Source organism: Arvicanthis niloticus, chromosome 11 (genome assembly GCF_011762505.2).
Source record: "Arvicanthis niloticus isolate mArvNil1 chromosome 11, mArvNil1.pat.X, whole genome shotgun sequence".
NCBI classification, from domain to species: Eukaryota; Metazoa; Chordata; class Mammalia; order Rodentia; family Muridae; genus Arvicanthis; species Arvicanthis niloticus.
In genome coordinates this window covers 16,738,816-16,752,967 of record NC_047668.1, presented here as the reverse complement: position 1 = coordinate 16,752,967, position 14,152 = coordinate 16,738,816, and the positions used below count along the sequence as shown (strand labels likewise).

Genomic DNA, 14,152 nt, shown 5'->3' with positions numbered 1-14,152 from the left:
CCATGCCCAAAGTCCTGCCTGCTCCCTGGGGATCAGGAAGCAGCTTTTGGTCACTTCTCCAACTCCATGCCTGTCTGCTTCTTGCCACGGGGATAATGGGCTAACCCTCTGAAAGCATAAGCAAGCCCTCAATTAAATGCTGTCCTTTTATAAGAGTTGCCTTGGTCAAGATGTCTCTTCACAGCAACAGAACAGTAACTGAGAGATCCCCTAATAATCAAAGTAACAGATTATATCCAAAGAGCACCTGGGCTGCATTTTCCTTGGTAAAGGAGCATGTTCCCCAGTCTAACTCTGGCTCACACCAGAGCAATTCAGCTGCTGTTAGGACCACAATCGATGGCATGGAGGCAAGATTATTGGACACACTCTTTCCCTCTGAGGAAGCCATCTACAAGGGAGGTAAGATGATCACACACTGGACTAATGGACACATTAGGCGTTACACTGTGGCAGTGACTACAGCAGCAACACAGAAGAATAAGGCACAAGTCACATTTGGTAGGTCAAGAGTATAACATGTTAGTTAGCAAGACTTAGCCCAGGCCTGAAAGGAGATGGAACTCACAGGAAGAACCAGGGACAAGGAAGGGCATTTTAGATGAGAACAACCGGAAATATATATTCGAGCCCTCTAGGACGACAACCCTAAATCACTGCAGAGAATGCTCCCAAGAACAAAGCCAGGTTAAAGGGGACTGTTGTGAGTCTGAGAGAAAAACCGGTCATCTTTCCTGGATGAATACTTCAAAATACAAGAACATTAAAGAAAATTAGCTTTATTTATGTAAGATAGAAAAGTTGATTGTGGTGTTAGAGTTTGCCAAATGTTTTCCACTCTGAATGCTTTGCAAGAATATTTACATACAAACATAATAAAACAGAGTCCACCATATGGCTCCTGGTCTAATCAGCTGTTCTCAATTCTGACCACACCTCTGTCCCTGCAGTTTGTAAATTTTAACAGGAAGCTGTATCATTTTGATATAGTGGTCAGTTCACACAGTAAAAAACTGAAGTGGAGGGAAAATGATTGTAAACATAGCCAAAAATATTTTCTACCAGTATGACTTTATCATTATATTTTTATATTAAAATACATTCTGTGTTAAAAAAGTATTTGTATTCACTCAAGTTCTTTCTACATTTGCTGTATTAAATTTGACATTCATATAATCCCATATCAATATAGACATGAGTCTATATTAAGCTTTCTATACGAATGATTTCCACAAATAAAAACAAACAAAAGGAACAGAGGTAACAGAAAATCCATCTGGTAGATGAATGGTAAGGGGAGATCTTCCATTTTACATAAATGCATTCCGCGTGAACTCAGCAAACTCACTTAGAAGATACACTCATGATCTGTGAGACCACAGCGTCAAGCCACACAGTAGGGCTGAAGCTGTCTCTCCCATTATAAGTTGGGTAATTTTAGACATGGTTCTTTGTTTGTTTGAGACACGGTTTCTCTGTGTAGCCCTGGCTGTCCTGGAACTCACTCTGGAGACCAGGTTGGCCTCACAGAGATCCACCTGCCTCTGCCTCCTGAGTGATGGGATTAGAATCATGGGCCACCGCCTGACTTAGGTCTAGATCTTAAAGAGAGTTCCAAGCACTTATTTATTGTTGGCATTATTACAGTTAATTAATTTGCTTGTTAATTTAGTTTTTGAGAGAAGTCTTATGACATAGCCACAGCTGGTCTGGAACTCATTCTGTAGACCAGGCTGGTTGGAACTTTGATGATCATACTGTCTCAGTCTCCTCAGGTGAGTGCCACCCTACCCTGCTCTAATCACTGACGTTGCTTGATAAATGCAACAGAGTTTGATACTACCACTGAATAAGGCAGGATCTCACATAGAAAGTGGGATATGGTGTAAGTGCAGACACTTTGATGTCTCTCAAAGTTGAACATATGGACCGTTAGAGGAAATCCCTTCATTTTCAAAGCAGTGGGCTGCTTAGTAAATTTGGATCTTTGGCACTTTCTTGAAATGCCTGGCAAGAATCCTGACAGTTCCGTGGTCTTAGTAAATGGAAACAAAACCAACCAAAATCACCAAGAATGTTAAGTTTCGGTCACTCCTGAAACTAGAGCAATCGACAGGGTCTCCAAGTGCACTCGTGCCTCAAGTTTCACTTTTGTCCCCAAAGCAAGGAGTCATCAAGTGTGACATTCAGGTGCTCAGTGTTCTAGAGGAGCAGCTCACAGGAAGCTGGTCTTTAACTGGATGCTCGAGGTCCTCGCCAGGCTCTTGGCATGCTTAGAAGGTGGGCCCACTCTGACGCTTTCCTGATTGCCCTTTACTGCAGCCTCCAGCCGAGCCTTCAGGGCCGGGGAAGAAGCCATGACACTCTTGAACACGGAGGAATACCGAGGCCCGATCTGCATGAGATTTTGCAAAGCAAAGTCATGCAGGCTTCTTGTTACTGAAGTTGCTGATCCCAGAGCATTCTCATCCAAAAGGAAGGAAACAAGGATGGGCAGGAGGCAGGCCACCAGCTGAGCGCCTAGGGTGAGAAAGGGCAGGGTTCAGGGAGGAAGGAGCTTTGAGTTAACACTTCACTTGGGGAGGAACTCACCCTCACCTCTTCTCACACTGTATGACCAGTATCTGGGATTAACATCATACTTGCTTATCAAGTGTGTGTGTGTATGTGTGCACGTGCACGCACATGCGTGTGTGTATGTGTGTGTCTGTCCTCATCCAGAGCCCACATGTAAGCTAGGCTGGACAGGAAGCCCCAGGAATCACTTGCTTCTGACTCCTTGGCACCGGGGCAAGCATCACCTCCATACCACCCAGCTGTTTCTTTTCTTAGGGTTAACCCAGCCCCAAATTCACTGAGGATGATGTTAGTACTTGTCATTCTCCTATCTCACCTCTTGAGTACTGGGATTACAGGGTACTGTTTACCGACTGAGCTATCTTTCCAGTTCTCTTTTTCTTTCCTACTTTTCGAGACAGGATTTCTCTGAATAAAGCCCTAGCTGCCCTCGAACTGCCAGATTCCACCCATCTCTGCGTCTTGAGTGCCGGTATTAAAGGAGTGTGCCACCTCCCCAAGCCCTCCCGTCTTTTTAAAAGATTGATTTATTTATTTCCTATGCATACGGTGTTCTGCCTACATGTATGCCTGCACACCAGAAAAGGGCACCCAGATCTCATTACAGATGGTTGTGAGCCACCATGTGGTTGCTGAGAATTAAACTCAGGACCTCTGGAAGAGCAGTCAGTGCTCTTAACCGCTGAACCATCTCTCCAGCTCCCTCTTTTTCTTTTCTTTTTAAAAATTAATTTAGAAACTATGTATGTCTACTATATTTGTATCACTTCTCCCTTCTCCTCCTCACCTCTCCCACATCCCCCATTCTTTCTCGAATTCATGGCCTCTTTATTATTTTTATTGATGTGTGCAAGCACCCACAAAAAAACATATATAAATACAAGCTGCTGAGTCAGTTTAATTTTTAGAGCTGACCACTTGCTATTGCGTAACTAAGCACTGGGAAGACCAAAGTGTCCTCTCTCAGCAGCTGTTAGTTTAGTAGCTGCTCTTCATCTGGGGTTGGGCCCATGACACTTCTCTGTCTTGTTTTTGAAGACAGTCTCACTGTGTTGCCCACGTGGGCCTCAAACTCATGGTGACTGTGTAGTCTCCATGGCAGGAATGCTGGAATTATGGCCGTGTGCCACTGCCCCTGGCAATCTTTTTGTTTGCTTGTTTTTGAGTCAGGGTCCTAACAAACACTTAGCCCCAAGAGATCCTCTGCCCCAGGTGCTTGAGAAGCAGCCTTTGGCAGACACCATTGTAAGGGCCTTCTGATGAAAGGGAAACAGACACCATGTGATTACAGACACTGGGCAGAGCAGGGCTTGGTGCTGACACTCACGGTGTTCTTCTTCTGCAACAGTGACCAAGGCTTCTAAGAGCTTTATTCCTTCCTGACAGAGCTGCAGCTCGGTGGCATCTTCAGGGTTCCTCCTGTCTATTTCCTGCAGTTTCTCCACAATGGAAGATGCTAAGGAATAAATGTATGGGTAGGAAGTGGCTGGCGTTGGATACTGAAAAATGGAGTGGAGGAGCTGACAGGTCTTCATCTGTACCTAACCCAGCAAGACGAGAGGAAAGAGTAAATTTAAAAAGCTCCTAGAACTAAGAGAAACAAAGAACAAATGGTCTTGCAAACTCTGCAGTTAAAGTGGCAAAGGTTTATATTTATTCCTGTGCTCTTTAGTTTTGGAAGTCCTAGTACCAATGGGCATTCCATAAAACAGTGGCTGCGGCAGTGTGGAGCCGCACGGAAGAGCTCAGCACAGCGGGAGGGAGGGGGTTTGCCCTCTGGACCACTCTTCTCAGATGTCTCTATACTGTGTAAAACTAGCAGTCACATTAAAGACAAACCCCAACTATTCAAAAAAGAAAAGTTTTACAGGGAAATTCTACACATTTGATTTATGCCACCATCTACAGGTTTTAAGGACTACATCTGACCTCACACTAAGATGTGCCATGACTTGTCACAGCCACCACTTAGAGCCTGGTACATAACTTGGGCAGGTAGCCAGTGACCTTGGACAAAAGGATAAAGGAAAACAATTACACATCGAGTCCATACATCGCCTCCTTAAATTGGAATAGTATTTTGAACATCAGTATTATTTCCCCCTGAGAAAATTTGGTTCCAACGTCTTTGGAGTAAGAAATGTTTCTGAGTATGGGCTCCAAACTCACTTCATAACATAGGAGAAAACAGACATTTCATCCAGCCTAACCTAATCTATTGCTCCTTATTGTATTTTTTTTTCTTTAAAGAAAATGCACAAATTATCATACAAATCCCATGTGGTATCAATGATTTTGTTTTAATACATTATATGTATCTGTATATGTGTGGATACAGGCACTTGAGCGTAGTGTCCACAGACACCAGAAGAGGGGATCAGACCTCTTGGAGCTGGAGGTCCAGGTGGCTGTAAGCCATCCAATGTGAGTGTTGGAAACTGAACGCTGCTCCTCTGGAAGGAAGTGCTGTTAACTGTTGAACCATTTCTCCAGTTCTGTGTTTTCTTTTTCTTTCTTTTTTCTTTTTTTCCTGACTGTCTTCATTATGTAGTCCTGGTTGATCTGGAACATGCTATGTGGATGGGCTAGCCTTGGGCTCATGGCATTTCTCCCATCTTTGCATCCCCAGTGCTGGGATTATATGTAGCCAGACCACTCCTGGAGAGTTACACCAATGTTAAGATGCTCTCATTTAAAAATTTAGTATTGTTTTACCTTTTTGTTTTTGGAGATGGAGTCTCATGTAGCTTAGGATGGCCTTAATTCACTGTGATCTCTGTCTCGAGCCCCTAGTGCTGGTGTTACAGCCCTACACTGCCATGTCAGGCTTGTATAGTGCTGGGTATCGAGTCTAGAGTCTTGTGTGTGCTAGGTGGGCACACTACCTACTGAATCACAATCCAGTTCCTGGATACTTTTTGTCATAGACATTGAGATCAAAAGAAGGACAGTGTATGTATCATAAAGGCAACATGTCTCAACAGATTCCTACTGCTAAAAGACATTTACCACAGAGTCTTTGCTCTCCAAGGCAGCTTTAAATTTTTCAATGCAGCGATTCTGAAGGCAGGGCACGGCTGTCACTTCTGGACTGGTAGACAAAATAAATACTGTGACGGCAGTGAGCAGACTGACTTCATCAAGTTCTGGATGTGCTCCATCAACTATAGAGAAATGACAGTTAGGAGGCTCATACTTACTGCTTCATGTCTCTGTGTGTGGCTGGCTTCAGTTTGGCTAGCAACGTATTTTCCCTGCAGACACAGACTCGTAAAAACCCAGAGGGCAGCTGGACAGTGGTGTGCACGTCTGTGCACTCACGTTCAAAGTCCCACATGTGTGCTCGTCCACTCCCAGCACCCTTCCCCCCCCCCCCCGGCCCCCAGAGGCTTGAGCCTTGCATGGACCAGGCAGGTGCTCCACCTCTGAGCTCCAGCCCTATCTCCCAAGGATTAGTTACAATCAATATTCTAATGAAATATTTTAACGAAGTAGCTATGAAAAACCAGTAATGTTGAAAGGGTAATGCTGGGTAGTGGTGGCACATGCTTTTAATCTAGCACTTGGGAGGCAGAGGCAGGTGGACATTTGTGAGTTTGAGGCCAGCCTGGTCTAAAGAGTTCTAGGACAGCCAAGGCTATACAGAGAAACCCTATCTTAAAAAATAAACAAACAAACAAATAGAAAGACAGACAGACAAAACAAAATGAGAAAGTGTAGTAAACTTGATTCACTAAATTAACTTTTAATTAATTGATTAATTAATTAAGTTTTAAAAATAGCTTTTTGGGTTTTTGGCCAAGATCAAATGTTGTAGTTGATTTAAAACACAAAACAAAACAAACAAACAAAAAACCTCCAGAATTTCAAATAGCTTAAGCTGGCCTCCAACCTGCTGTGTGGCTGTAGAGGACTTTCCTTGCCTGCAGCTCCTGAGTGCCTGGCTTACAGGCTGAGCTACTGTGCCACATGTATGTAGTGCCGGGGACAGAACCAGGGCTGTTAGACACGCACTCTATCAGCTGCAGCCTAGCCCACTGAATGGCTGTTGTTTATAAACAAATGACACGCATAAACAGTAGCACCAGTCCTATCAGTTCAATAGCACTGAAACCACACATGTGCCAGCCTTAGGCAATAAAATACAACTTCACTACAGCGTGGAGATCAAATAAAGAATTTACGGTCAGCTAGTAACAAGGTTCATGCTTATAAAAACACCAAAAATCCATAGAGAGCAGGATCAAGGCCTGTAATGCCAGCCCTTCGGAGGGTAGGCAGGAGAATCTGGAATGCAAGGTGGTCCTCTGCCACAGAATTCACTATCAGGGGCTACGTGAGACCCTACCTCAGGAAAAAAAAACCACTAAAATGCCATAGACGGTGAGCCAGGATAACTGACACCTGAGAGGAGACACAATGAAAGGGCATTTTATGGATGAGTGGAATCTAGCAGAGATGACGTCTGAGTTATCTCAGGTGAGCTGGCACATGGTAACAAAGTGAGCCACATAGCGGTGTCCTGACTGCTGTGTGGTGCTTGGACACTTCACACCGGCAGCCACACTGTCTAAGTAAGAAACAGAAGTCATTTGTCCAAGCCACAGCAAGTCAGTGAGTAGACAGTGTGAATGCAGACAGCACAGGCACCCAGGGGCTCTCCTGCTTCACCCCCAGCAAAGTTATTTTTAGTCATTCGAAGCAACTTGAAGCTGCAGCACAGTCAGCTAGTTAGTTTAGTAAAAATACTTTTTAATGTCATTAAGGTAGATGTCTCCTGGGTCTCTAACTATTCTCCTAAAGTGCCTTTACTGTCCTTTATTTTCTGAGGATGGATGAGAAGTCTGCTTAGCGGCAGGAGTCTTCTGAGGCTCATGCAGTAAAGACCAGGCCCCTTGCCAACAGCTGTCTGAGTGAGTCATCCTGGGATCCAATCCTCTAGCTCTAGCCCTGGCCAGTGTCCTGGTAACTCCATGAGAGGCTAAGGCCTGGGCCTCAGAAACCAATAGGTAACAAACGTTTTCTGTTTTAAGCCACCAACGTTTTTCTGTTTTAATCCACTAAGGTTTTTGCTTTGTTTTGTTTTTTTTTTTTTTTTTTTAGATAGGGCCTGGCTTGGCTAGGCTGGCCCTGAACTCACTATGTAACTAAGGACGGCCGTGAACTGACGATATTCTTGCTGCTACTGCCAAGTGCTGGGATGACAGGCAGCATCAGGCCCAGCCGGGAGGCAAGCCATTGCTCTGCAAACATTTTACCTTCATGATCAGCTCCTATTGATTCACGTTAACAGTTAGTCTAACATCTATGTCCTGGCTGATACACAGCTGAAGCCAACCAGCACTGTGTGTCTGTGATAAAAGGAGACTTTGTTATGATGGAGAACATGTTCTTCCATCTTCATCTCCTCCTCTCCCCTTACACTGGCAGAGGCTAACACATTCAAATGTGCTGCAGTGTATTTCATCCTGTTGATCTCTTCACTGTAACTCCAACTCCAGCCACTCTCTACTGCCTTTTCTCTCTTAAATATGGATTGCACCACAGGGTTGTCTTGGTGCGACAGCACGGACCTGTACTGCCAGCACTAGGAACAGGGTGAGTTCAAAGCAATGCTGGGCTACACAGGGAAACATTATCTATCTGGACCTCGGCTTCCCGGCTATACTTTTGCCTTTAGCTCTCATCCTTGCTTGCCACTCTTCTAAGACTCTTTTTTTCCCTTTTCTTTTCTTTGCAGTTGTAGCCCTGGCTATCCTGGAACTCTGTAGACCAGGCTGGTCTGGAGCTCAAGAGACCCACCTGCTTCTGCTGCCCTTGCCAATTACAAATAGGACAAAGACGTTAGGGGTAATGTAGAATATAGGTGAATCCTTTACATATCTGCCAAATACACAATGTAGTCTCTTCTAGGTGCGACTACCAAATATGATCAACAGAATAGCTTAGCCAAAAAAACCAAAAACAGAAACAAAACCAGCATGCCTCTCACTTTAGGACCTCCTAACAGTCCCACTGACCTGGGCTCCAGCAGTCAAGCACAGTTGCTAGTGCACTTTGGAGGAGGCTGGTCCAAGCTTCGTGGCTCTTTTCTGCACGGGCCATGGGCGAAGTTAAGATTCCTTTCAGAGCTTGCAGGGAAGCTGCGACCGTGGAGGACAACTGGCCCCCAGGTAACTTCACAGCAGTCTCCCGGAGGACTCCAATGGCAAGGTACAATATTGTAGGGAGAATTGAGATGCTTCCTGCAAGACAAAATGGAAGCTCTGCATTTGAGCAGGTATACTTTCTAAAGTCATCAAGGAGGGCGGGGGAGAGAGCTCATCAGTGAAGAACACTGGTTGCTCTGGCAGAGGACTTGGATCTGATTCCCAGCACCCACATGGGTGGCCCACAAAAGACCATAACAAGAGCTTCAGAAGATGTAATGCCCTCTTCTGACTCTCGTGAGAACCCAGACTATACACAGCACACGTACGTATGTTCTGGAAAAACATACACATAAAATGAAATGAACACAGCCAGAAAAAAAAAGAATTGAGTCATCAGGAATAAAACTGTCAGAGGCTTCCAGTGTTTGCTGTTGTTTCTCTGGGCTGCAGGGCACAGCTCAGAGCTCCTGCACGGGTGCCAGGGGTTTATCCTTCACACCAACTCATCTTTCCCAAAACACCACCCAGATAAAAGCACTAGAACACTTCTCACAAATTATAACTATTGAGAGAATTCAATAACTCAATTAAAATGAAAACAAAACAAAACTCAGTCTGTCTTTGGCCTGAGGGTTAGCCTAGACTGGCTAGCCAGCATGCCCCAAGCCTCCTCTGCCTCCCTAGTACAGGGACTCCAAGTGTGTGCCACTATGCTCAACTTTGTAAAATATGGTTCTCGGGCTTCAACTCAGGTCCTTATGTTTGCAAGGCGATCCAACCAATCTATCATCCAAGCGACTTCCCCATCAATTAAGATTTTTATAGTTGGATCAAATTCTGATAGTTGTAATGGAAATGTTACTTTGGTTGTGTCACCTAGTATCAAGGTTTTGATAGCAACCTATTAATCTTTCGTTCTTTTTTGAAAATAAGGTTTCAGTATGTATTTTGTATGGCTGTCCTGGAACTCACTCTGTAGACCAGGCAGGCCTCAAACGCACAGATAACCATCTGTCTTTGCCTTGTAAGTCTCAGGATTAAGTGTGCATCCTCATGGCCGGCTAAGCTTTTCCTATCTTATTTGTTATAGTTTCTTTATTGCTTTTGAGGCACGATCTCACTGGGTATTCAGGGTGGGCTTGAACTCCTGATTCTTCTGCCTCAGACTCTGGAGAGCTGGCATGACAGGCATGCATCTCCAAGTCTAGTCCTATCTTCACATTTTGAGGAATACAGTCCTAAGCTCTAAGTATTTTCACAATGTGATGCAGGTATCATTACTATTCAATTTATTTAAAATATGTTTACAAGACCTTTTGGTTTGGGAACTGAACCTAGGGCTTTCCTCTTGGTAGATAAGCACGGCTACTACTGAGCGATATCCTTGGAACTTTCCCCCTTCTCTTTTAGTTTTAATTTTGAGATGTGATTTCACTAAATTGCCCAGGTTGGACTTGAACTCAGGATGTAGCCCAGGAAAGTCTCAATATTCTTGTCTTAAAATTCTGAGTAGCTAGAATTACAGGTAAGTACTTCCACAGCTAGTCTGAAGTCTTTTCACTTCTTATTTTTGTTGTACGTATAGCAGTATAGTGAGCACTGGGAGTGCAGGTTGTCTGAGATAGGGTCTATCACTGAACCCAGAGGTCACTAACTGGCTAGACTGACTGGTGACCTCCAGGGAGCCATCAGTTTCCTTCCTGACCCTATGCTAACTGTCACAGACATATGCCACAATTCCTGGCTTCTGAGAGGGCACCGGGGACACAAACTCAGATCTTCACATTTTAGTGACAGGTACTTTACTTAAAATTCCAATTTATTTTATACTAAATTATTTTTAAGGAATTTGTAGAAAGCCACTTATGACAAGGTTTTCATGGAGGGCTGGAGAGATGGCTCAGAGGTTAAGAGCACTTGCTGCTTTTCCAGACCTGAGTTCAGTTCTCAGCACCCATGTTGGGAGGCTCACATTTACCTGTAACTCTAGCTCCTGGGGTCTGACACGTCTGGCTACAGACATGATTAAAATAAATTTTGATAAAAAGTTTCCATAGAGCCAGGTATGATGGGGATACATATGTTAGGGTATACATATGATCCAAAAATCTGGGAGACTGGGGCAGGGGGATATCAAGTTGGAGGGCATTTTAGGTTACACAGTAACACCTGTCAAAACAACGAACCAACCAAACCAAAACAATAAGAAACAAAAAAAGAAATAAAATTTCATGGCCACTAAAGGGTTGAAATGAGTTATAAGTTTAATGTTAATGTGTAAGCCACATTTGGTGGCACAGGTTGAGTCTGAGGTAGCAGAATCATTCTGTAGCCTGTGCTCTAGATTAAGTTCAAGACCAATGTGAGCAAGTTAGTGAGATCCTGTCTCAAAATATAAGGTAAAAAGAAGGGGGTGGGGGTGGGGAGAGGAGCTGGGGATATAGCTTAGTGGTCAGGTATCTGTCTCAAAAAAAGTACCCTTTCTCAGGAAAAAACAAAAAAACCAAAAAAGAATATGAAGAAACTAAAATAGCAATTTATTTTTCCTGGATATTACTTAGTAAGACATATATATATTTAACCCAATTCTCTTATAAATTAATTTCCACATTGTTCTTAGTATATATGTAAAACAGTGTGCATGAACAAAGAATTGTAGGTGTCATTCAAATTGAAGCTTGAAGTCATTAGGCTAAAAATTAGTTCATAAAATGGTTAGGACATATTAAAACACGATACATTTACCGTCTATGAAGTCCTGTGTACTTATGTGCTTGTTCTTTAAAATAAAACACCTTTCCTATGTATTTACTTTGTGTGGGGTGCACATATACCATGGTGTGCCAACGGAGATCAGACAACTTATAGGAATTATTTCTTTCCTTCTACCATGCTGGTTCTGGAACTGAACTCTGGTTGTGAAGCTTGGTGGAAAGCACCTTTACCAACGCTGTGTGACAGATTTAAACAGTTTGAAGGCTGGCGTCACACAACCTAGGAACTGTATGTAGACAGATTAGGAAGGCTGAGCGCTGCTCTAGGTCCTGTGCACAGCAAAGCGTACCTTCCGGAGAGCACACGGCAGGAAGCTCAGCGAGGATGACCAAGGCAGCGGCGACCAGTCTACTTCCCTCCTCTGACAGGGTCTTCGGCTTGGAAGCCTTCACTCCTGGGCTACCTGTGAGCTTAGGGTTGAGTTCTGGGAGTTGTCTAACGAGGATGCAGACACAGAGTTCCAGGGTTGCAAAGACCAAAGACTTCCCAGGAACAAGTCCTCCTGTGTCCTTTCCTTCACCAAACTCTGGCAGGGTTTCCTTTTCAGAGGCTCCATCATCAACTAAAACAGAGGGAAGAGAGCTTAAGGAATACTTGCTGCTTGCTTGGCAATTCAATTCATTTCTGGTACAGGCAATGCATTTAGTGGCTAAAGTCTTAGGTGTGAAAAGCTTAAGGAAAAATCAGGTCTCAAGTTAAAGTTGTTTTTACTATGAGTTCTCATTACAATGGATTAAAAATAAAATTCTTATAATCTTTTCAGCCTTAACATAGTCCCTGATTAAAGTCATATGCCTGCTGTTATAAATGAGAATCTGGAGCAGCAGCTCCAACAGCGATTCTGCCATCTCACAGACTGGCAGTGGCTGGGCACAAGGATCAGAACCCAGGTCCTGATGCCATGAAGCTGCACACTGGCCCCCACACTGCCCACCTCTGCCAGTTTACTTTTTATGTATGTGTTCCTATCTGCCCTAGTTTCAACAGTATCCAGACTGAGCAGCTGCCCTGAGTAACACTTGTGAAAACAACAATGACACTGTGCTGCGTGCTTAGTGGAATACGCTGCGTGCTGTGCTTAGGGGGCTAGCGCTTGCCCACTGTATACAAAGTGTTTGATTTCCAGAACTGGAATGAAAAGAGATGCTGTCACTGCGTTAATATTTACCTTCTGCACTTCGTCTTTTTTCCTTCACGTGTTCTTGAGCTGCACAGATAATCTGCCTTACCACTTCAAGTGAAGCCAACTGAATGGCTGGTGACTCTCTGGTCACAATTACTCGGTGTAGTACATTTAGCAACTCAATACCCAAGTCCTGTCAGAAAACACGAGTGGACACTATTGGAAATTACACTTGGTTACGTCTGTTTTTGTGTGTGTAAAAATAACAAAGTTAACAACCATGATAAAAACTCAAAAGGAGAGAATTTAATAAATTCTTTCTTAAAATGGGTATATTGCCAGAACAATAAAGGTATGTATCAATACTTCTTTTGTTGGTTTTGAGATAGTCTTATGTAGGCCTGCCTGGCCTCAAACTTGCCAAGGATGACCTCAAACTCCCGATCCTCCTGCCTCTGTTCCTACAATGCTGGGATTTCAGGTGTATCATCATGCCCGGCTTGTAACATCTGTAACCAATTTCAGAACATTTCTCAGCTCATTTAGCTGAGAGGTGGTGCGACCACAAACGGTCCTTTCATTCACGTCTGAGCTGACACTGGAGACACAGGCAAAGGCTGACATGTAGAGTCTAAGATTAATATTAAAGTTTTCTTGTAATAATAAAAACTGGAGGAGAAGTACTTCTACAGTAGGTCCTTAAAATACACCGCGGCATCCCTAACACACTGCGGCATCCCTAATACACCGCGGCATCCCTAATACACCGTGGCATCCCTAATACACCGCGGCATCCCTAATACACCGTGGCATCCCTACTCTATTTTTGCTTTTCTTTCTCTAAGATTTTACTGATTTTTATTTGCTATGTATGAATATTTTGCCCAGACCTATGTACGGTGCTGGGGAGGTCAGAGGAGCGTCTGATCCCCTAGAAGTGGAGTTAAGGATGGTTTTGAGCTCTAGGTGGGTGCTGAACCTGGGTCCTCTGCTAGAGGACCAGGAGCTCCTAACCACTGACCACCTCTTCCCCTGTGGCTTTTTCCTTAGTTATTCTGGTTACTTTCTTTCATTTCTGAAAGTAATTTGAGTGAGTCTGCCATTAATAAATACTCATTTGAGAGTGGGAGAGATGGCATAGCAGTCAGTCACTGCCGAAGTCTGGAATTCGGTTCTCAGCACTCAATTACTTCTTAGAGGCTCTCTCATGAATATGCAAATATACACAGGCACACACCCATTCATATACATGAGTATAAACAGAATCTTTAAAAAATATCGGTTTGAAAAACACAGAAAATAGCTGGGCGGTGGTGGCGCATGCCTTTAATCCCAGCACTTGGGAGGCAGAGGCAGGTGGATTTCTGAGTTCGAGGCTAGCCTGGTCTACTGACTGAGTGGGTTCCAGGATAGCCAGGGCTATACAGAGAAACCCTGTCTCGAAAAACAAAACAAAAAACAAACAAAACAAAAACAAAAACAAAAACAAAAACAAACCACAGAAAATATCCCGGTATAGAGGCAC

At 43.8% G+C, this 14,152-nt stretch overlaps 1 protein-coding gene across 9 annotated transcripts in view; it reads right to left on the bottom strand.

Moving 5' to 3' along the window:
• Positions 1–763: 763 nt before the first annotated feature.
• Positions 764–14,152, bottom strand: part of Heatr5a (HEAT repeat containing 5A) — a 97,211-nt gene continuing 83,822 nt past the window's right edge. For all 9 annotated transcript variants that reach the window (XM_076941886.1, XM_076941883.1, XM_076941888.1 and 6 more), the window contains 6 exons: positions 12,673–12,820; positions 11,794–12,066; positions 8,598–8,822; positions 5,587–5,741; positions 3,905–4,118; positions 764–2,520 (listed from right to left, as the gene is read on the bottom strand). In XM_076941886.1, the coding sequence (XP_076798001.1) occupies positions 2,216–2,520; positions 3,905–4,118; positions 5,587–5,741; positions 8,598–8,822; positions 11,794–12,066; positions 12,673–12,820 (1,320 nt within the window). In that variant the 3' untranslated portion in view covers positions 764–2,215. The remainder of the gene's footprint in view (positions 2,521–3,904; positions 4,119–5,586; positions 5,742–8,597; positions 8,823–11,793; positions 12,067–12,672; positions 12,821–14,152) is intronic.